This window comes from Mastigoproctus giganteus, chromosome 7 (genome assembly GCF_048544385.1).
Source record: "Mastigoproctus giganteus isolate SK-2022 chromosome 7, ASM4854438v1, whole genome shotgun sequence".
Classification (NCBI taxonomy): domain Eukaryota; kingdom Metazoa; phylum Arthropoda; class Arachnida; order Uropygi; family Thelyphonidae; genus Mastigoproctus; species Mastigoproctus giganteus.
In genome coordinates this window covers 192,531,066-192,553,800 of record NC_143581.1, presented here as the reverse complement: position 1 = coordinate 192,553,800, position 22,735 = coordinate 192,531,066, and the positions used below count along the sequence as shown (strand labels likewise).

General features: G+C 36.8%; 1 protein-coding gene across 1 annotated transcript in view; it reads left to right on the top strand.

Moving 5' to 3' along the window:
- mts (protein phosphatase 2 catalytic subunit mts) overlaps positions 1–22,735 on the top strand; it is an 89,489-nt gene that overhangs the window by 29,673 nt on the left and 37,081 nt on the right. The window contains exons 2-3 of the mRNA XM_090378029.1: positions 8,098–8,307; positions 21,759–21,932. Of these exons, the coding sequence (XP_090234155.1) occupies positions 8,098–8,307; positions 21,759–21,932 (384 nt within the window). The remainder of the gene's footprint in view (positions 1–8,097; positions 8,308–21,758; positions 21,933–22,735) is intronic.

Sequence of the window (22,735 nt, the reverse complement as noted above, 5' to 3'; positions counted from 1 at the left end):
TAGGACGGCTATTAGGATTGAAATGGAAAGACTTTAATTTATAGAAGATAATATTCCAATGCAGAATTCAGTTAAGTTAAATATTAAAAAAAAAAAAGAGAGAGAGAGAGAAAGAGAATAGCCAATATGATGATCTAAAGAAAACTCGCCAAAAAAAAAAAAAAAAAAAAATGTGGAACCATTTAAAACTGGTAAGGGCTGGTAGAATAGATTTAAAATCCAGGGAGAAGCCGCTGGTGCAGATCAAGGAGCCGAAACTTTCAAAAAAGAACATGTTAAAATTATTGAAGAGGGGTATTATGTGTTATACTTCTCAACAAGTTTTTAACATAGATGAAGCAGGACTTTTGTGGAAACGAATGCCTAAAAGAAGTTTCATATTGAAAGAAGAAAAAACAAGTTTCAAAGGGGCCAAGGATCAGTTGACTTTATTGTTGGGTGGTTAACGCTGCGGGCCATTTAAAATTAATACCCCTTTTAGTTTATTTGGAAGAGGGCCAAAGTTCAACTCAAAATCCACATATTTTTCATAATTAAATTCATCCATTAAATTAAATCAATTAAATTCATGATTTTAATTGGAATTTTAAGTTTAATTTTGATACGTAAGTAGTTACCACATAATTTATATACGTATGTAATGCAGAATATTTTGTGTACAAATGTTTGAATATTAAATATTTTGACCGACATTTGTGCATCTTTTCATTACCGTTTATTATTGATTAGGAAATATCCTATGGCACCGACCACAGCTCACAAATACATATGTTACCTTATGGGAAAGCGGCGCTCACTTAGCGCTCTGTTTTTCCGGAACGAATGATCAGCGTTAAGCGGGGGTCCACCTGTATTATAGTCATGGCAGAGTAGGGTTTCCAGATTTCTATGACTGGATTAAAGGTCATGCCAGATTTGTATGATTGGACTAAAGGACACTCAAAAATAATTAATGCTACCTCACTCCACTCCCTCCCACCCCTAAAAAGGAAAATTGAATGATTTTTTTTAGTTAATAATTAAACGTTTTGTTTATATTTTTTAGATTTTGGTTTAAAAATTAGTTTTCATATTTAATGGTTTTCTATGGGGAAGAATATGGATTGATATATAAGGATAATGAATGATATGGATGATTATAAAAAGCATGAAGTAATCCAAATATTTTAATGCAAGTTTAGTGCATTAATTGACATTAAGCTAAAATAATTTTAGGTAGGTGAAAAAAAAAAAGTACTGGTTTAATAGCTAGAAATTATTCACGTTGAACGTATTTTGTACTACTTCGAGCAGTCTTAAGAACTTCGGCATCATTTTTAATTTTCTCAGAAAAATCTAAACAGTTATCTTTAATATTGAAGTAGATCATTAGTTCACTTTTTATGAGTGAAACTGAACATCTATTTTGCCCATCCCTCCACTTCAAGTTCATTACACTAAAAATCCTTTCTGAATTTGCTGAAGTCCCCAGTACTGAAAAAACATACGAAATTACTGAAAATATTTGAAAGCTTAAAATCAACAGTTCAAAATTAAATGCCATTGACTCGAAATAAATAAATTTTCTGTTGATACTCTGGCATGACCACACGGTCAGGAGTTCATGAGGTAGAGAGAATACAAGAACGGCACCTCCGTAGCCAGGTGGGAAGGAGCAACAGTGCGTAGCAAACGCTTCTTGATTAGACCGGGGTTAGACCCTGTCACCACCAAATACGGAGGATGCGGAAAGGTCAGGAATGACCACTGCATATTCACGGAGCAATATGGCCTTAGTTGCTAATGCTCCTAAAAACCAAATAACAACAATACAAGAAACAGCACCGTATTCAGCAGTCACGGGCTTGAACCCGGGTCACTCAAGGCACGTATACTTTGCTTACTTTGCTGTTTCAAAAAAAGGAGTATTTTCATTAAAATTAAATTTCTTTCTTAAATATTTCAATGCAGCATTTTTACTGTACAGTAATAAATGAGTTGAAATTATTTATTACTGTGCTTTTAACTACAGGGTCTAATTTCTGAAAATGCTGATGAACTTGATACCCAAAAAATTCTTGATCAAGACAATTCTTCAGTGAATTTTTTAGATCATTCATTATATAAAAAATATCACTGGCACACGTTTAATTCTTTTCAAGCTCTTTTATTGCTTTGCAAATTATTTTGATTGCATACATTGAGAAAAGAAAATATGGACCTTTGTTGAATTTTCATTAATTTGAAGGATTTTAAAAAGCTGTTTGGAACAGTCTTTTGGTTTGCTTACGAAATAAAGTCTCAAAGCCCTCCATGAAAGCAAAATTCTTTCTATACATGGTTGTAAAGAAAGCCATCTAATTGGTATGTGCCTTAATTTCCTTAAACTCTGTTTTGGCAAACTCATGAAGTTCTTTAAGTTTATCCTTTTTTTTTTTTTTTAGCTGAAACAGAAAAATTACCATATATTTTCTATATCAATATCTAAATTACCAAAAGCATATTTAGCTAAATTATGAATACTGTAATGTTGAGCATAGCAGTTTGCTTTAATAATGTCTTAATTTAATTTCTTAATATTTTGGAATAAGGATTTATTATTACATAATTACAATTTGCATTGTCTGCACTGAAACTGGATACTCTTTGCCAATCCAATCCTAAATTACTCATTGAATTTTTTAGGCACTCAAACGTTCCATCTGCACTTTCATCAGCATTTTCAAAAAAAATCAACTAAATAGTTTTTAGACCATATTTTTTGTTGAAGTATTGAATTGACAAGGAAACATTTTCATATTCTTTCTATTAGAAGCATGAATCTGTAAACAAAAAAATAATGGTGAATCATGATGTTTTAAATCATCCAAAACAATTTGCAATGCGTTTTTACCTATAAGATTACAAACAATGGCAGCAGATTTAGTTCTTTCACATGATATTTTTGGGTGCAATTTTTGAATCATTGTAAAGTTTAGGTTCAATTTCATGCTACAATCTAATGAGTTATAAGAATGGTGATGCTTAATTGAATGATAAATAAGAATTATTTCAGCTGAAGTAACTAAATCCTCTTCTTTCGTATTCATTTTCACACGAAACTCAAGATTTGAAAATTTTGGTGATTTATTAGCTTTATGCTGAGTAACTGCTAAGATGCCTATATACTCTCCAGATTGACTCAGTCTTAGGGTGTTTTTCTCTCTTCCTGCTGTTTTAATCCGATACAAAAATGACTTCTTCAGACTGTCTGTGTTATCGGTAGTTGCAGTAGAAGTCGTTTTCCCATTGGGTTAAAACTGCGAAAAGGGGGTATAAGCATCCTAAGACTGAGGCAGTCTGGGGGGTGTACCCATAAGTAAATTTCAGCCACAAAGGCATTACACCCATGAACTCCAATAATCTGCTTTTAATAATGAGAAAAAACTAATCAGTACACCGTTATTGAGTTCTACTGCCACTACCGATAACACGCACTATCTGTTTACTGAGAATGCAGGGAGAAGCTACAGTACCGGAAAGCACATTTGACTGCTAAAAGTTTCCCATGGTTCTTGTTGGCTTTCTTTATCTTCACCATAGTGTCAAATGATGCAAGAAAGCAAGCTTATACAGCATCAACAAAAAACCCTTCCCATTTCACCTATCTATTCCCTCCAATAGTTTTAGTTCTTCCTTGAATTTATTCAAGATTTCCTCTTCCACAACAGATGGAAGTTTGTTCAAGCAATCAACCACCTGCTGGCTAAAGGCAAACTTTTGCACATCTATTCTGGAACCAGAATAGCTGTGCAAAAGTTTGAAAAGTTGTAACACAGTAACAGTAAGAAAAGTTGTTCCTCTCACCAGTCTTGTTACCTTTCTCTGTACCCATTTCAGCAGCCTTACATCCTTCTTAAAATGAAGCCTCCAGACTTGTATGCAATATTCAAAATAAGATGTGGCCTGACCATTGCCTTTTATAATGGAATAATCACCTCCTTATCCCTGCTAGCAAAATTTCCTGTATATCATTGACTAAACCCCATGAGCTGGCTTGGTAGCCTGTCTGCACTGCTCAGAGAACTTCATATCTGATTGTATAATTATCTCCAGGTCTTTTTCTTATCCAGTACTCTGAGTGTAGTACTGCACAATTAGTATGTTACTGTTACCCATATGCAGTACTTTGACTCAGACCACTACCCATCTCTATAACATTAGGTGGAAGTTTATTTCAACAATTGATTACTCATTTGTTGAATGGAAATTTTTCTATATAACTGTTCAGCAACCATCCTTTCCCAGTTTAAATTTACGCTCCCACATCTGTTTCATTTGAGAAAGTGAAGATTTTCAGCATTTAAGTTTAATTAACTTTGAAGTGTATAAGGCTTAAAAGTTTTATACATTTTTCTTGGTCACTATGCAGATGCCTAGCTTCTGGAGACTGCAATTTAGGGAATCCTAGTCTTTTATGGTATGAATATCCTTTAGTGTCCCCATCTAATCATATAATTTTTCTGTTTTTTCTCTTCATCGTTTGCAACACATGAGATTTTCAAACCTGTTTACAGTATTCCAGAAGTGGCCTAACTATTGCCTTATATGATGAGGATAGTATTATAATCTCTTTGTCCCTGTGGGCAAGGTTCCTATATGTTATTGACAGAACCTCATGGGCTGTTCTGCCACCTTTTTGCACTGACAAGAGTGTCATGCCTGACTGTGCAATTACCCCTAGATCTTTTCCATATTCCACTACTTTGAGGTATCCAGGAGGTAGGTTATTCTTGAATTATTACTGTTACCCAAATGTATTAGCATTAGTTGAGGCATATGATGCAAGAAAGCAAGCTTATAGAGCATCAGACAAAAGAAAACTTCTCATTTTTCCCATTCGGACACTCCAAATGTTTATTTAGTTCAGCCTTAAATTTATTTAGCAATCAACTGCCCGCTGGCTAAAAACAAACTTCCGTACATCTATTCTACAACTGTCTTTCCTAAATTTTAATCTATGCCCCCTCAGGTTCTTAATCTCAGCAAGTGGAAATATCCCAGCATTGAGCCTGCTCAAACCATTCAGAACCTTGTACACCTCAATCAGATCACCTCTCAGGTGCCTAGTCTCCAGATGCTGCAACTTACAAAATTTAAGCTTACAAATGACAAATTTTGTAAGCCTCTGTAAGGAGAGGCTTACAGAATTTAAGCTTCTCCTGATAAAGAGAACCCCTTTGTTCCTCTCATCAATCTTGTTACCCTTCTCTGTACTCTTTCTAGAAACTCTACATCCTTCCTAAAATGAGGCCTCCAGACCTGTACACAGTACTCAAGGTGTGGCCTGACCATTGCCTTATACAAATTTATAATTACCTCCTTATCTCTGCTAGCAATATTCCTATATATCATTGACAAAACTCCATGATCTGTTCTGGAGGCCCGTCTGCACTGCTCAGAGGCGCCTCCGTAGCCAGGTGGGAAGGAGCAGCAGTGCGTAGCACACGCTTTTTGATTAGACCGGGGTTCCAGCCCGTCACCACCAAATACGGAGGATGCGGAAAGGTCAGGGAATAACCACCGTATATTCCCGGAGCAATATGGCCTTAGTTGCTAATGCTCCTAAAAACCAAAATAACAAACAAACAACAAGCACTGCTCAGAGAACTTCATATCCGACTGCACATTTCCTCTCTGGTATTTTTCATTCTCCACCACCACCCTGAGTGTAGTACCACACAGTTGGTACTGCTATCCATATGCAGTAATTTGTATTTGTAAATATTAAACTTCAATTTCCACTTCTCAGCCCATCTGCCTAACTTTTCTAGATCCTGTTGCAGTAGCATACTGTCTTTACTCTTGAAGTAGTATACCATGATACTCTGACCACTATGCCCACTTTGTATCATCAGCAAACTTCATCAACTTTCATCAAACTTAAAATACCTATAGTAGTATAGGTTAAAATTATCTATAGTAGTACATTACCCCTAATTCCACAAGCTTAAATGTATACAACAATTGTATATGCAGTACAGTATCAAATGCTTTACTGACTTTTAAGTATGACAAAACTGTTCTTTGTATAAAAACTCATAGAAGCTAATCAGATTGGTGGGTCATAACTATCCTTTAACAAACTCATGCTGTGGTTGCTATAGGACTCCACTCCTGTCAAGATGAACTTAAGATGATTAATAATGTACAAGAAATAATTATATAGTACAGGTAACCCTTGTATAACACGGTAGTTAGGTTCCTCTAAAATGCAGTGTTGTGCGAAACTGTGTTATACAGGACAAAGTACAAAGGGGGGGGGTTACATTCCAAAAGCTAACAAAAATACTATTTTGTTAACAAGATGTTAAAAAAATAACAAAAATACACCATTCTCAATTTCATGTATCTTCTGCTCTCTTTAAAAAATTGGTAATCTGGCTTTGTTAGCTTTTCCTTGATAAATCTTTGAATTTCATTGTATGGAACTAATCATTTTTGAAGCTCCCTTTTGAACTTTTTTTTGGGCTGCTTTCATTCAAGAATCTGTATTTAGAAAATAAGATTCTAATTGCTCGGCTAACTTTATGCCTTCCTGTTTGCTTTTTAGTGTAAAATTTGGAAGTTTAGAATTTATCTGTGCTGTCATCCTCTGAATTGATTTGATTTGCCTCCGATGCCATTCTGCTTCACCAGCCTCTTTTTCTATCAGTAATCATATTTTTTTAAAATTTATTTTTTATTTTTTTAGGAGCATAGACTACTAAGGCCATGTTCCTCTGCGTATATTGTCTATAAATTGCATGTCCTTTGGTTGATTTTCTGTTTTGCTACACAAAAAAACCCAGAGTTTCCATGACATTCCTCCCGTCATCAACAGGATTCGCACTCTGGTCTTTTCCACCTGGTGTGGGGGGAAGGGCGATTCTATCAACTGTGATACCCGCAAGGGCTTCAGTAGTCACATCATCAAAACCTTCCCCTCCTACCAATGTAGCAAGTTCTACTATTGCACTGATTCCGTTTTCTGCCAGTTCAACCATATTTCCTGAATGAACTGGCTCTTGGCCATTCATTTTTCCACACGCATTTACCATTAACAGTTTTACTTCTTTGAGCGATGAAGCTATGATTCTGATACAATCCAAAATTGAGAAATGTTTCCATTACTTCAATAGATTCGGAATCGATTTTTTTTTTTTCCAAAATCTATTGTAAAGATTTTCTGATGTAATGAGTTTTAAAGGCTGATATAATGGCTTGATCTAATGGCTGAATGAAAGAAGTTGTATTAACGTAGTACAACTGTGGTGGTAGAAACAACTTCAATGTTTGGATGACTTAAATCCTTTGGATAGCTTGGTGTGCTATCCGATAGTAATAAAACTTTCAAATCTAGATTTTTTTTTTCACAAGCTCAGTAGCACAGAACATAACACTGGGATTTTCCAACAAAATAAAATACAGGGATTTCTCAATTTTTTTTTTTTTTTTTTTTTTGAAATGTTGAAAAATATCTAACGTAATAGAAATTACGTCTAACATAAGCTCAAAAATATCCTGTTATGCGAGGTTTGCCGAAATTTTCTTACCGTGTTGTGCGAGGATTGCCGCAATTTATCAGTTGTGTTAGAGCAAAACTGTGTTTTAGAAGTACCATGTTATATGGGGGTTGCGTGTATTTCAAACAAAGTGAAAGGTATATAACTTTGCAAAGAAATAGCATCCATTGGCTGACCTGTTTTGCTCAAGTTGAAAAAATAGTAACATAAAGGATGGAATGGGGTCCTTTAGGCCCTTTTCACTTATAATACCAAGTAAACAATAACATATCACTTCAAAAACTACTCATAAGTTTTTATAGGTATGATTAGGAAGGTAGATGTTGAAGCTGCATTAATCTTGGATCAGCAATTAATGCACAATAGATATTTTGCTGAGGGAACTGTCAGACCAGCTACAACTACTGTTGCATTATGGCTGAATTATTGAATAGGTGCTTGCTTTAAATTATAAGGTGATTCAATCTTTTGTTTTTATTAGGTTAAAAAGATTCATCTTTTTGATAGTTAACTAATCAGTAATTTTTGGAAATTTATCTTATTTTTTTTAAATAGAAACATTTTTATTTCTTAGGCAAAGGAGATTCTTGCAAAGGAGTCAAATGTTCAAGAGGTCAAGTGCCCAGTAACAGTATGTGGTGATGTGCATGGCCAGTTTCATGATCTTATGGAATTGTTTCGTATAGGTGGAAAATCACCAGACACAAATTACTTGTTCATGGGGGACTATGTAGATCGTGGTTATTATTCTGTTGAGACAGTGACATTATTAGTAGCTTTGAAAGTAAGTATGTATGGTTTTATGTAAAATCAAAATTTATATTTTTCAGTTCAGTTCATTTTCTCTGTCAATTCAGTCCAGCAATCTCAATTCCTAATGACAGGGTTAAGTTGAATCTCAGAACACCGTCAAAGTGTATTAAGATCGTCTGTTGAGGTGGATAATTATTTTATAACATTTCAGCAAATACTTTAATCTATCACATGTGGTAGAAGGGTGTCTGTCTTTTTTTATTATTTCTTTTTAGATGAATCACCACTGATGTTAATTACAACCAAATAGCTGCTTGTTACTGTGTTTGCTAATTTAACATTAAAACTAGCAAGAGCTCCTTTTTAAGTAACTCCTTTGAGGTAAGTTGCTTAAAAAGAAGCTCTTGCTATTTTTAATGTTAGATGAATGAATTAACTGCTTATTGTCCTCCTTTTGATTGATTAAATATATATTAGTATAATACAATAGGTGTATAAAAAGTTTCCATTCTTTTTTTTAACTAAAATATTGCAATGTTTAAATTGCGAGAATATGTTACTGTATGAGAGTAACCAATTTACAAAATTTGTAAATGTATCAATGCACAGAGGATAATCTTTTCAAAATGGATAGGCTACATGATAATTTTAAAGAACAAGCACAGATGTATAATTTATTAATTTTAATGACATTTAACTAATACTGCCTGACCGGTTTAATGTGAATGTTAGAAAATTATACCTGATTTTGTTTCTTTATGTATATTTTATTACCACAACATTGGTTATTTATCATTAATCTGTTGTGGTTGTCTGAGTTATTCTAATATCTTTATTGAATACTTTGAAATGAACCCCTATTCACTGTAGTTGTCATGGTAATATGTGCAAAAAATAATTGTGCATCCAGACATGTGATAATTGTATTCGCATTGAATGTAAATCTTTTAATATTCTTTTCCTCATATAAATTATAATCTCATTAAAATGTTATCTAGTTTGCTATTCTAATGTATCTCACCTGAAACAAAATTTATGTAAACTTTATTATGCAATGTTGTAAAATAGCCTCATTTCACCTCTCCCATACACTGCAGCATTGTCTTTAAATGCTGTTTCAAAATATGCTAATTGATATTAAATTGTTTTTGTTGGCACCACTTCTTAACTTTGAACATAAATGGCAAGGAAATTTTTACACTTGTTCACACGACATACCCAAGGGCATAAATTTGAACTGAGAAGAGTATAGGTGTAGATAGGATGTCCAAAAATTTTCTTCTAGCCAACAAATGATTGACTGTTAGAATAAACCCCTGCCTATTCTTGTGCAGGATGGAAGTTTATCGAAATTTTAAGGAGGAATTGGATAAATACTTGAAAGAAATAGGTAAATGAAAGGAGGGAAGATGTTGTTGGTCACTTTTATTTTTTACACACAAATTTGATTTGTGTGTTTATTTTTTTATTTATTCTTTAGCTGGTACTACATAAGCTTGCTTCCTTACCTAATAATAATAAAAATTGCTAGAAAATAAAATCACAAAAGTCACTTCATCGGACCTACCTCCCCAAGGTTGAAGTGATGGATGAGACATAGTGGTGCCATTTGATGTCACTCCCAATAACTACCACTGGATGAAGACAAGAAGTAGAAATATTGAACATACCGCACAGAGTGTGTTGCAGGATAGTCACCCATGTTCAGGAGGCAGAGGAATCGGTTTGAAAAGTCAGACTGTCTCCTGAGGAAGACAGTGCAGTAAATGGTGCTGTCACCTGTGTGGCTACCATAAGGGAAGGGATAGACCATCCAGCCCTGCCATCTGGAAGTGTTTCCTGTACACCTGCACTAGTGACCACTGAGGAAGGGAGAAAAATGAAGTGGAGCATTAAAATGAATATGTTCATCATGAAAGCATAACTATAAAGTGATGAATCTAGAGATGACATGACAATGTACAGGACAAAACTACATACCAAGTTGTTGTATGTAGTTTCCTGAACTGTTCAGGTCACTGAACAGCAAATAGCAGACCAGAGACGGACCATTGTCACAAAAAAACTGATAGCTCCTGCAATCTTGGAAAAAATCAAGCTTGATGTGAGCAACCAACTGCAAAGAACACGAGCATAGCCAAATCAGAACTGGAGGAAGAACACCAAGTACAAAAACTACAACCCATAGCAGCCGAAGTGGAAAGAGGCAACGTCCCGATATCCAGAATAGATGGGGGAGAAAAGGCCTTGCAGAATTTAAGCACGGGGATTCCACAAAGACCCACACTATACCAAAACAGAGACCCAGTAGAATCCTGTGGCAAGTTACAGACCACCTCAGTTGGCAAATAATACCAGATTGCCTCAACAACAACAAAGTAACACTAGATATCATCTGCACAGCCATTTACTGTGCTGCTGTAGCAACTGCCAAGATGAATGGAAGAGAAACCAGAGACCAACAGAAAACAAAATGCAGTGATTGGGAAAGGAGGCTACAGCACAAGATAGAAGAGCTGGGGGGAAGATAGGTCAACTGACCTGTACCAGCGAGGTAACAGAAGTAAGAAACTGATCAGAAAAGTGAAGACCATACTCAAGAAAGGTAATATCCACAGAAAACATGAAGCCTGTAATCAGACAATCGAAGAATACTTGGATTCCCTCAAACAGAATCTCTTTGCACTTAGTAAGAGACTTGGTCGATATAGGAAGATTGCCCAGAGGAAAACAGATAACAGGATATTTGATGAAAAACAAAGCCTTCTACAGGAACATTGAACAACAGAGGAGGGCAACAGACCCCTGACCAGAAGGCACTGGAGGAGTTCTGGAGTAACCTGTGGAGTAGCAAAGTTAGCCATAATGGCTGTGCCCCCCCCAATAGGCCTAGAACAGAAGGAAAGCAAGGATGTATAAGAGATGTCAGAATGGGAGATTCAGGAGGAAGAAGTACAACAGTTGATCAAGAAGTCTCAGAACTGGAGAACCCCAGGAATAGATACCATTTGCAACTACTGTTACAAGAAGTTCAGCTGCACACACAGGCACATAGCAGATCAGTTCACCCAGATGATAAGGCACCCTGACACAATCCCAGATTCTCTGACTTTAGGAATCAACTACCTGAAGAATAAGGACAAAGACACCACAAACCCAGTGAAGTACAGACTGATCACCTGTCTCCCAAAAATATACAAGATCCTGACCAACTGCATAACTAAGAAGATATCAGACAAGTTGCAGAGCCAGAACATCATGGCTGAGAAGCAGAAAGGATGAATGGAAGAGAAACCAGATGCAAGAAGGATGCAAAGAAATTGACCATTTATGCAGCAGTTATGGGGCAAGCCTACAAGAAGCACTACAACCTATACGCATGGCCTACATTGATTACTGAAATGGCCCACTTGGTGCCCCATAGCTGGCTGACATAGATGCTGAAGATCTGCAATGAACCCAACACTGACACACTTCCTAGAAGTAGCCATTGTGAAATGGAGGCTCACCATCAAGGTTGAGAACGTCGTGACCAGACCCATCCCCCATCAGAAGAGGAATCTTCCAGGGAGATATCCTGAGCCCACTATGGTTCTCTCTCTGCACTCGACCCACTGTCCATCATGCATAATAACAGCAAGTAATAATTTACCTTAAAAGAAGGAAGAAAAAAACTTCTACACCCTCTCTCTAACCACTATGTACATGGATGACATCAAGCTACTCTAGATCACCAGAGTTCTGCACTGATATCAGGATGCAATTTTGCATAGAAATGCAAGAGCCATCAAAGACATCCAGTTGGCCAAAACTACCAGCTGAAGACCTGTGAAGAGACTTGAAGCCCGACAGAGGGAGAGACCTACAAATATCTGGAGATGATGCAGGCTCAACAGTTAGAACATCAAAGCCTGCCTGACTGAGAAATACTGTCATACACTGAGAAGCTTGCTAAAATCAAAGCTGAATGGAGGGAACATGGTTACAGCCATAAAAACTTATGTACTCCTTTGGGACAATAGATTGGACCAACACTGAGCTGGACAAGATTTATGAAATCTACCAGGATAGCGATGACCAAGAGCTGCCAACACCATCCGAATTCAGCTATTGAGTTGACTGACCATAGTCCAGAAAGGAGGGAGGTTATTGATTGACCCCATTGAACAAGAGCAGTAGGCGATAACTGTGATTACTTTCAGGAAAACACAGCGCCAGTCTACCAAGCCATAACAATTATAGACAAATGGCACACAATACTCAACTTTAACAAGGCGACCCCACTTACACAGAAGAAACAAAGACAAAAAAGAATATGCATCCTTAGCAGATGCTGCTACAGTAACCTCCATCAAGACCACATAGATAAGATGGCTTCCAATTCATGGCTCATGAATGGGGGGCTCTTCTCAGAGACCAATGAATTCATGCTTGCCATCCAAGACCAGATAATCAACATCAGGAATTATAGGAAATACATTGTCATGGAGTGATAGATGACACATGTTGTTGATGCCACCTGGTTGCAGAAATAATCCAGTGCATCCCTGTGGGATGTAAGGCGATTACCATACAGAGTACACTAACATTCACGACCAGGTTTTCAGGATAATAGATCAGAAGCTAGTGCAAAAATACCAGTTGATTAAAGAAAGTGCTGTATTACAAGTACAAACCTCAGGTCATACTAGAGACCCCTACTCACAAATTATACTGGGACTGTGGCATAATAACAGACAAGATGATCTTGTACAGCAGACAAGACAATATCCTCGTCAGCAAGAAGGAAATGGCTGCCTACCCAATTGACATAGCGGTGGCCCACACCAGCAACCTCCAGAAAACCTATGAGGAAAAGATTGAGAAGTATACAAACCTAAGACAGGAATTCAAAGAAATGTGGCACAGGGAACAAGTAACGATGATCCTGATTACTGTCAACCACCAGCATGGTGCTAAAGAGTCTCCATAAGAACCTACAGTAGCAGCAATAGTTCCATGTAAGTGTTCCCAGAGAACACTTACATGGAACTCCAGAAAGCGGCATTCCTTAACACCTGTAGGATAGTAAGAGAGATTATCAACAAACAGTAATAGTAACCGGACACAACCAACCATCCTATGCAGTTGGTACCAGTACCCGTCACTGGGCAGAAAAAATCTCATAAAGGAGGTAAAATTTAATAATAATAACCAAGCTGTATTAGAGGCCCCAACCCACAAACAACCACGCAAAATAACAGACAAGATGATACTGCACAGCAGACTGGACATAATCCTTGTAAACAAGAAGGAAAAGGATACTTATCTGATTGATATAGCCGTGCTCAACATTGGGGCAACTTTCAGGAAACCTACGAGGAAATGATCAGGTGGTACACAGACCTAAGACAGGAGGTCAAAGAGATGTGGCATGTGGAACAAGTAACGACTATCTTGATCGCTGTGTCAATCAGTAGCATGGGGCCAAATACCCTACAGAAGAGCCTAGCAGCAGTAGGCTACCCAGAGAACCCCTACAAGGAACTCCACTCCAGAAAGTCTTAATCCTTGAATGCTTGTAGGATAGTCAGTTCTTCGACCAACAATAACAGTTGGACATAACAACCACCCTGTGCCCTTGGTACCAGCACCTGTCAAAGATGGATCTCCCCCCATCAGGGAGAAATGATAACATAGTAATTCAGCATATTTTGTTAACGGTTTTGCCAGATCTAGTGAATTTGGAAATAAACTGCTAAGTGTAGCTTTTCTTCTGCTTATTATAACTTGATTTAAAAATGTAATAGTGTGTTTTATTTAATGTAATAAATTACATTAGAATTTTTACTGTCTTCTCTGATATTGAGGATGCATTTGATATGGCCTTGTAGATTTTGCACATTGAAAAACCTTAATACCTTTCGACTAAAGAGATATCTCCTGTCTTTTTTTTAAAGATATTCTTGCTGTTTGTATGTTGCAGGTGTTATATAATTCTGTTTCTTAACTTTTTTTTTATCAGATATTACCCAAGGGTTTTAAGCATTACATTTTTTTGCTGTAAAAATTATGACATTTATATCATATTGTTATATCTTAGTTCATGTGTGATCCTGTTTGGACTAAAACCCAACTGTTCTTCCCCATTGTACCCCTAAGATATTTGTATAAATTTTACCTTGTATACCAAGTGGAATTTTCTGTAATACTAATACACACATTCAGGTTTATTTCTCTTTTTATTTATTAGTGTAGTTGATACTTTGCTGCTTTAATTGTCTGGAACTCATTCTTCATGGAAAACAGTTTCTAGATAATATGAAACTGTCATTTTGACTGTCTTTTTGTTCCAGTATTTCAGGTCTGTCGTCAATAACTGCCTTTCCGTACTAGATATTTTCCATGACTTTTTATTCTATCTCAGTAATGTGGTATTCAGCATTGACCTTATTTCAATCTTTTCATCTTTGGTGATGTCTTGAGCTTTTTTTTTTTTTTGCCCTTGTCATATTTATATTATCTTGGTTATGGATTTCCTCTCGTTCTGAGATTTTTAACAAACTAAAACATTTTCTGCTTTCCTGATATTTGCTTTCTTACCTTCCACAATGTCTTCTCAAAGTTTTTCTTTAGTGCCTCTTGTATATACATTATGTTACCTGAATATAAGGTGCCTCCGTAGCCAGGTGGGCAGGAGCAGCAGTGTGTAGCACATGCTTCTTGATTAGACCGGGTTTCGTGCCCGTGACCACCAAATACGGAGGATGTGGAAAGGTCGGGGAATGACCACCGCATATCCCCGAAGCGATATGGCCTTAGTTGCTAATGCTCCTAAAAACCAAATAACAATAACAACCAACATGAATATGAATACCCTTCTAGTTTTGTAATCTTTTGCATATGATGTATGCAAGTACTCAGCAAAAGGTTACCAATTTGGCATCCAGTCACCATCCTGTGTTGAAAGTCGAAGTAGTTCTGATTCAATCAATACTGACTTCTAATGCAAACCAGTATAAATCTCAATAGTCTGCCTGTGATAGACACATACTGGAACAGTATTCAGTATTTGTGGAGGGGTGTCCAAACACTTTTGGCTATAGTATAACTTATCGTTTTTTGCACTATTATGTATTATAATAAGTATTTATTAGTTTAATTCACCAATAGTTTCTTTTCCTTAGTTGTCTCTTAACTTCAGTCTACCATGGCATTCTGAATTTCCTGTATACTTGTGAGGTGTGGCAATAGAGTTCCCAGACTGGTGCTGTTACAGTCATGTTCAGCAAGTTTGAAAAATAACAGAAGTGGTATTTGTGGTTCAGACTTCCTGTAACAGATGGTGCAGAGATTGTCCGGTAGACTGAGAAGTTGCCCATAACCGGTTTCATTAGTAGTATTCATGTTCTGTGTCATGATTTTGCAACGGAGCGACAAATATCAAATTTTGCTTTAAATTGAGAAAATCTGTAACAGAAACATATGAAGTGTTAAAAACATTTTATGGTGATGAAACATTCAGTTGTACTAGTGTGTTTGAATGGTATAAGTGGTTCAAAGATGGATGTGAGGATGTTTGTGATGACCACCAGAAGTGGTCATCTGTCAGCCTCTCACAATGAGAATAGAGTTGCAAAGGTTCAGAAATTGTGGTGAGAGATTGTCGTTTGACCTGCAGAATGATTACTGATGAGCTGTGTACGATTAAGACGATAATGTGTCAAATTCTGCATAAAGATTTAGGGAAAAGGAAGGTGCAGAATATGTGGCACACAGCTTTGTGGACGAGCAAAAGCAACGAAGAATGTCATCTTGCAATCATCCAGAGTTGTTGAGACAACTCAAATTTTCTTGACTATATTGTCACTGAGATGAGTGCTTGGTGTTTTACTACGACCTAGACAAAATGTTGGACTATGCATTGGACATAAAAATCATCGCCAAGGCCCAAAAAGTTCTGTTTGCAGAACTTTTTGAGCTAGGATCAAGACAATGCTGATCATATTTTTCAACCAAAGGATGCGATTCACAAGAAATTTGTATTTGAAAGGGAGAGAGTCAATGCTGCATTCTACATATAGGTCCTTCAAAGACTATTAAAGTGCATTTCCTTGGTGAAGTTGCAATTTCGAGAGAAAGGCAGCTGTTTCTTGTTGCAAAAATATCCCCATTCATTCTACATTTGTTGTGAAGACACTGAAGTTGCTTGAGAAAACATTGCTGAAAACACTTGCCAAGCACATTCTTCCTCACAGGCCTCAGCAAATTCATTATGCTTTGCATGATAGATCGACAGTTAGTAATCTGCTTATGACTACCAATGCCATCCTTGGATTGGTTGAGGAAAAAGAAGAAATTGCAATCACATATCTGGATCTACAAGTGGCATTTGATAGTGTCAACATCCCATCGTTGCTTAAGCTCCTTCAAAATTACTATCACATCTCAGGCCAAGTATAATTAACCTGCTAATACCCAATAGAACAGCTATGTTATATGCTGATGACTTGAAGCAATAGACACTACAGTAACCATTAATAAGACTTTATCACAAATACAGCAGGACCTCAAGATTTGATTTGCAAGTTAACCCTGAGAAATCTGCCATTATGGTCTTCTCACTTAAACCCACACCATGCAAACCGTAATTCAGCTGGCGATTGATGAAGCCTTGAGCCTCGTGTTGAAAAGCAAGGAGAACTGGGTATGATCTTTGACCAAAAACTAAAATTCTGTGCCAAATTCAGTAGGAAACGGTGAATTGCCAAGCGGCATGTGTTACATATTCAGAACACAAATCTGATAAAAATGTATATCAGAATGATGATTTTTGAATGTGTACTGTATGGATTAGAGTTGTGGGGCTCAGCTGCCAACACAACAATCAAACCATAAAACGCCACAGAATACTGGCTCCTGAAATGGGTGACCTGGAAGTGTCATCTCCCAACACACAACACAGATGCCAAAGCACTAAATTTAACCAGATTTTCATCCTTAATGAATGAACGAAGACTAATATTCACCATCAAAATGATTGTTGGAAGAATCTCAACACCAAACATTTGGAACACTGTGCTGGTGGACCCCCAACCAGAGCTCTTCTCCACTTGAGATCTTGATCTTCCTTCAAGGCTACATTTTAAAGATTGGTTCCTCCCTTATCAGAAGCTCCATATAGCTCAAACCTTGGATGCCAATCTGTGCAAAATCATAGATGACAAAAAGTATAGACAGCTCATCGTAGATCTGCATGTGTGTTCCACAGCCATCAACTAATATGAAATCTCTCTGCCTCAGCAGAGAGATTTTATATTAGTTGGTGTTCATTTAGTTCATTTTCGTGAATTTGAATTTCACAGAAAATCGAATTCAGGAAAACTGTCCTGTGTTATTTTAATTTATTTTATTATTTTAATTTGATGTAGTATTATTTTTTAAAATAAATATAATCTTCTCTGTGTTATTTATTTATCCTGTATTATATTTCTGATGAGATGATATCTCTGCTCCTTCTTAACCCCTGGCTTAGTGCCATGAAGGGTTTTGTAAAGTTTGGGTACCTTTGTGTGTATCATTGCACCTTACAATAAAGATTATATTTATTTATTTATTTCTGATGAAACATGGCATTGTACAGATCAACTGTTCACTCTCTCTTCCAATCTAGCACCAGCCGACTTCTTCCTGTTTACCAAGGTGAAAACTGCCTTCAAGGGAAAGATTTCAGGATGTTGAGGACATAAAGAAAAAAGTAACTTTTTTCTCCACTCCCAAGTGAACATCACATCTTTGGATGCCTTCACTGACTCTTTTCAGAAACTTTTAGAACAGTGTAATAAGTGCATTCAACCAGGTGGTGATTACTTTGAATAAAGATAAAACCATGTTTGAGCTCCTTCACTTTGTGTTCTTTTTATTGCACTGATTCGGGAACTTTATCGCCACACCTTGTAGATCAGGGCTGTACAAATTCAAACCACTGAGGGACCTCAGTGTACCTTTGGTACCTAACTATGGGCTATATTATAAAAACTATTTTCCAATGTACTGATACAAATATATGCCCTGCAATAATTAGAACTATGAAGCACAAGTACATGAATAAGAATTTAGAATAAGTTTCAAATCATTTATTTAAATTTAATATATTGCAATATATAATACAAAATTGGAAAATTTTATGAATTTACTTTTGACAAAAAATTATTTACTAGATGTAATGTGAAATCAGCTGTAAAATTACATGCAGTACATAGCAAGTATTTTGCAGTATTCTGCTTCCCAATTCACTTGTGGACCAGAAAACAGTTTTTCTTCCATTTATAGTCATATCCCACTTTACCTCTCTTTTTCCAACATAGCCTGATTAATCATAATAAGAGTTGTATTTTGTTTACACATACGTTCTCTGACCATCTTGCATTTTGTGCAAGTGGAGAATGCTGGAATTACTCATAGGGGAAAACCCTGTTCAACTACTTGTTTGGACAAGAAGAAGCAAGAAACTTTTCTATTATTAACGCTGTTAATAACTGTTTTTCAATTGTTGCAAGAATAGTATAAACAGAAAACAAAGCTGGAGATTTGAATGGAAGTCATATGCAGTATTAATCTTGTATTTTGAATAAGATTCAAAATACAAGATTAATTACACTGACATGATCTGAGCAGCAAACACTGGGATCTGAAGATTTAAAACAATCTAACCAAGGAAAGGAAGAATAGAAATCTTGCAGGTCATCCCATTTTGCATTCTTGTGATGCCAAACAATATAACACTGAATGACCATGAGAGAGAGAGAGAGAGAGAGAGAGAGAGAGAAAGAGGTTCCATTGAGAAGTGACCAAGTTAAGTGATCTGATGTGCCTAGAGGACCACTAACATTGACTATGTACTTTGAAGGCATGTTTGTGAGTAAAAATCAAGTGTTGGATCTGTGGTTAGGATTGTCTGGTAATCTGTGTGTACGTGAATAAGCTGAGTGAGGTCATTAGTAATTGCAAAAGCCTCATCACCTTGTATGTCTGGGTCTATGCAACTAGAAAACTCAAGTTAACTGGAATTGTGAGCATTAAAATCGCCAACAAAATTATTTCATTGTTAGGATAGTTAGATTCAAGAAAGGAAAGTTTCAAAGAATTGCAAGTGATTAGTGGACAATGATAGATGAATCTGATAGAATGGGGTAGAGGGATTTTAAGCCAGTGGAAATTCCAAATTAAGAAGTCTCTGATAAGGAATATCAGGGTGGACATGTGCATAAGTAGTCCTTGAAGTGAAAGGAATCAAAGTGAATAACTGGGGGAATTGATATGAGTAATAATTGAAGCAGCCGATAATTGGGATTCTGTCAGTGCAAGGAAGGTGTAGCAATTTCTTTTAAAACAAGTTTAGAAAAAAGTATAATATTTTGAATAGCATTATTTTATATTATGTGAATAGAATTTAAGTTTGAAAGTTGGGTGGTACTTCACAAACAGTTGTAAAAATACTGGGTGGTTATAAAATAAGTTTCCCTATTCAGGAGACCCAAAACAGAGTTAGTGCTGTGAAAATCGGTGGGTGTGTCATTTAGGGTATGGGGAAGCGATGTGTAGAAGACAAACATTTAGTTCAAATTTCAGCCACCAGGTGAAACCCAGCCCTGCACATATGTAAAAGTTGTCATTTACTTCAAGACATGCTGCTTATGCAAATGACATCCTGTTAGATAAAAGCAAAAACACCAATTCCACAGTAAGTAACCATTATGGCTTGTACAAAAAATGAATGTGCTCTTTTAGTAAAACTGTTCTACCAAAATAATAGTAACGCTAATGCAGCACGATGTGAATATCGGAAACTTAAAGGTTTGGGTAAAAGGACCTTTGATGCCATTGTTCGAAAACTAATAAAGAAATTTGAAGCAACCGACTGGGGAGTTAGGTGGAATTCCAGGCAGGGGATGACCATGTATCAGAATGGTGGTAGTGGACGAAGTGATGTCTGCAATGGCCTGCAAAATGCTACCAGTCAGTAGTGCCAGGGGTGTTTCAAGAGACTTGAACCTTCCTTGGTCTACTGTACATAAAGTGCTTCGACTAATTTTACGCTGGTTCCCGTACAAGATTCATATAGTGCAAGAACAAGTCTTGTGATCAGCAACAACAAATACTTTGTTCTGCGATTTCTGGCTCATATGGAACTTGATGATATGTGGGCTCGAATGATCTTGTGGTTTGATGAGGTACATTTCACTCTTCATGGGGCTGTAAATGCACAAAACTGCCGAACACGGGGAACTTCTCACACCTCTGTTGTGCATGCAAGACCACTACAATGTCCATATGTTACAGTATGGTGTGGATTCACAGCAGAGTTTATAATCAGACCATTTTTCTTTGAAGCGTCTACACCTCATGGCCCCATAAGGTGTACGATAACTAGTGCACGATACTGTGCTCTTCTAGGAGATCAGATTATTCCCGCTCTGCAAGAAAGGCAATGCTTGGAGACCGTAGTGTTCATGCAAGATGGTGCCCCTCCCCACATTGGTCAACAAGTGAAGGAACTGCTTCGCTCAGCATTTGGAAAAGATTGCATCCTTTCTAGAGACTTTGCAGTTCTGGCCAGCCCTTAATCCCACCAGATCTCAATCCCTGTGATTTCTGGCCATGGGGATACCTGAAAGACAGTTTACTGTGGCAGGGCATACAGACGCTTGTTGATCTGAAAGCAAGCATTAAACAGCATGTAGCAAACATCCCCAATGAGATGCTGTACGAAACTGTCGCACGCAGTCCTCTGTTTTCAGAATGCCATCTCAAGTGAAGGAAAGCACATAGAACAATAGCTAGATTTCTAAGTTCTGATATTAAAATCTAATTTTAAGTTAAGTATTCCATCCCATGTTTGCAGTGCCAATTTCTCTCCTGGTGGTGGAAATTTGAACTATTTTATTTATTTATTATTATTTTTTTTTTCCTTCTACAAATCTCTTCCCCATACCCTAAATGACATACCCACCGATTTTCACAGTGCTATCTGTAACTGTTATGACACTAGGGTCTCCTGAATAGGGAAACTTATTTTATAACCACCCGGTATATGCATTGAGCAGCAAGGAGAATTTCTGATCTGCTTGTAATCAGGGTAGGCTTGGAACCAGATAGTGCTGACCTTAAGTAGGATCTAGCCATACTGAAATCAGATTTCAGATTATTTTAATTTTTTTCCCCCCTCCACTGCAGGAGTATTTTTAAAGTCTGACATTTTCATTTATGTTGCAGTTATCTAAATTTGGATAAATCTCATTGCTTTATGATACTCACTTTGCAGGTGTACATCTATGTCGGCTTAAAAATAGATGGAATCAGACTTAAAAATTGAATTAAGGTCATACATAACCTGTATTATTACTACATTAATCAAATATTTTAAAATTTGGTGTAAAGTAAATGAGTAAAGTATCAGGTTGTTCTGAATTTCTTCAATGTAATTGCCTTTTTCTGTTCTAGGTTAGGTATAGAGAAAGGATAACAATATTGAGAGGAAATCATGAAAGTCGACAAATAACACAAGTTTACGGATTTTATGATGAATGTTTACGAAAATATGGCAATGCTAATGTGTGGAAATACTTTACAGATCTTTTTGACTACTTACCTCTAACTGCATTAGTTGATGGCCAGGTAAGTAGTTTGTTTATTTACGTGCACTTATATTAGTTTGTTCAAATTACATGTGAGCTCGCTCGCACGCACACACCCACGCTTGTTGACATCTCGAGTGAAACCTAAATACAGTAATCTGGTGCCACCTGTTTTCTTGCCGTGTTCTGCCAAACCACTCAAAATTGCCTTTAGTTTTCAGATTAAATTAAAGCTGATTATGGAGATTGGAAATTTCACATCTGAGCCATAAGTTTTTATACTGTGATAAATATGCTGCTGGAACAACTATGTAGATAGATAGATACCATCAGTTTTCGAAGCTTAATCAGTAAAGAAGTGGGATTAGCAGAACTAGTTTGATAATGGTATCAGGCATCACAGAAACCAGGAAGATGAATGCAGGGATGTAGCTGATCAATCAAATTAATTTATTCTGAATTCATTTAGTACAAAGAAGATGTACCACTTGGTTCCTTGAAGCTGTCATAGACATTCTCTCAGGTACGTCAAGCTGGGCTTGCTACCTGGGAGTCTAAAACACTGATGGAACTGGTATTCAGGTGACACCCAAGTTAAGTGACCGAATTTTGGCAAAGTCTGATCATTCTGTGGCAGCCAAATCCTCTTCTTGCACCTTCCAGATGGTGGGACTGTTAGTAACCTTGGGTATAATCCCCATGTGCAAGCCTTGAAATATGGCACCTAGTATATTGGATTGACAACACAGGTGCTAACCAACATAAGCAGGTATTGAGGCATGTGGTACCCACACTAGTGGAAGAATGCCAACACAAGGGGATAGCATTCTTCCACTACATGGA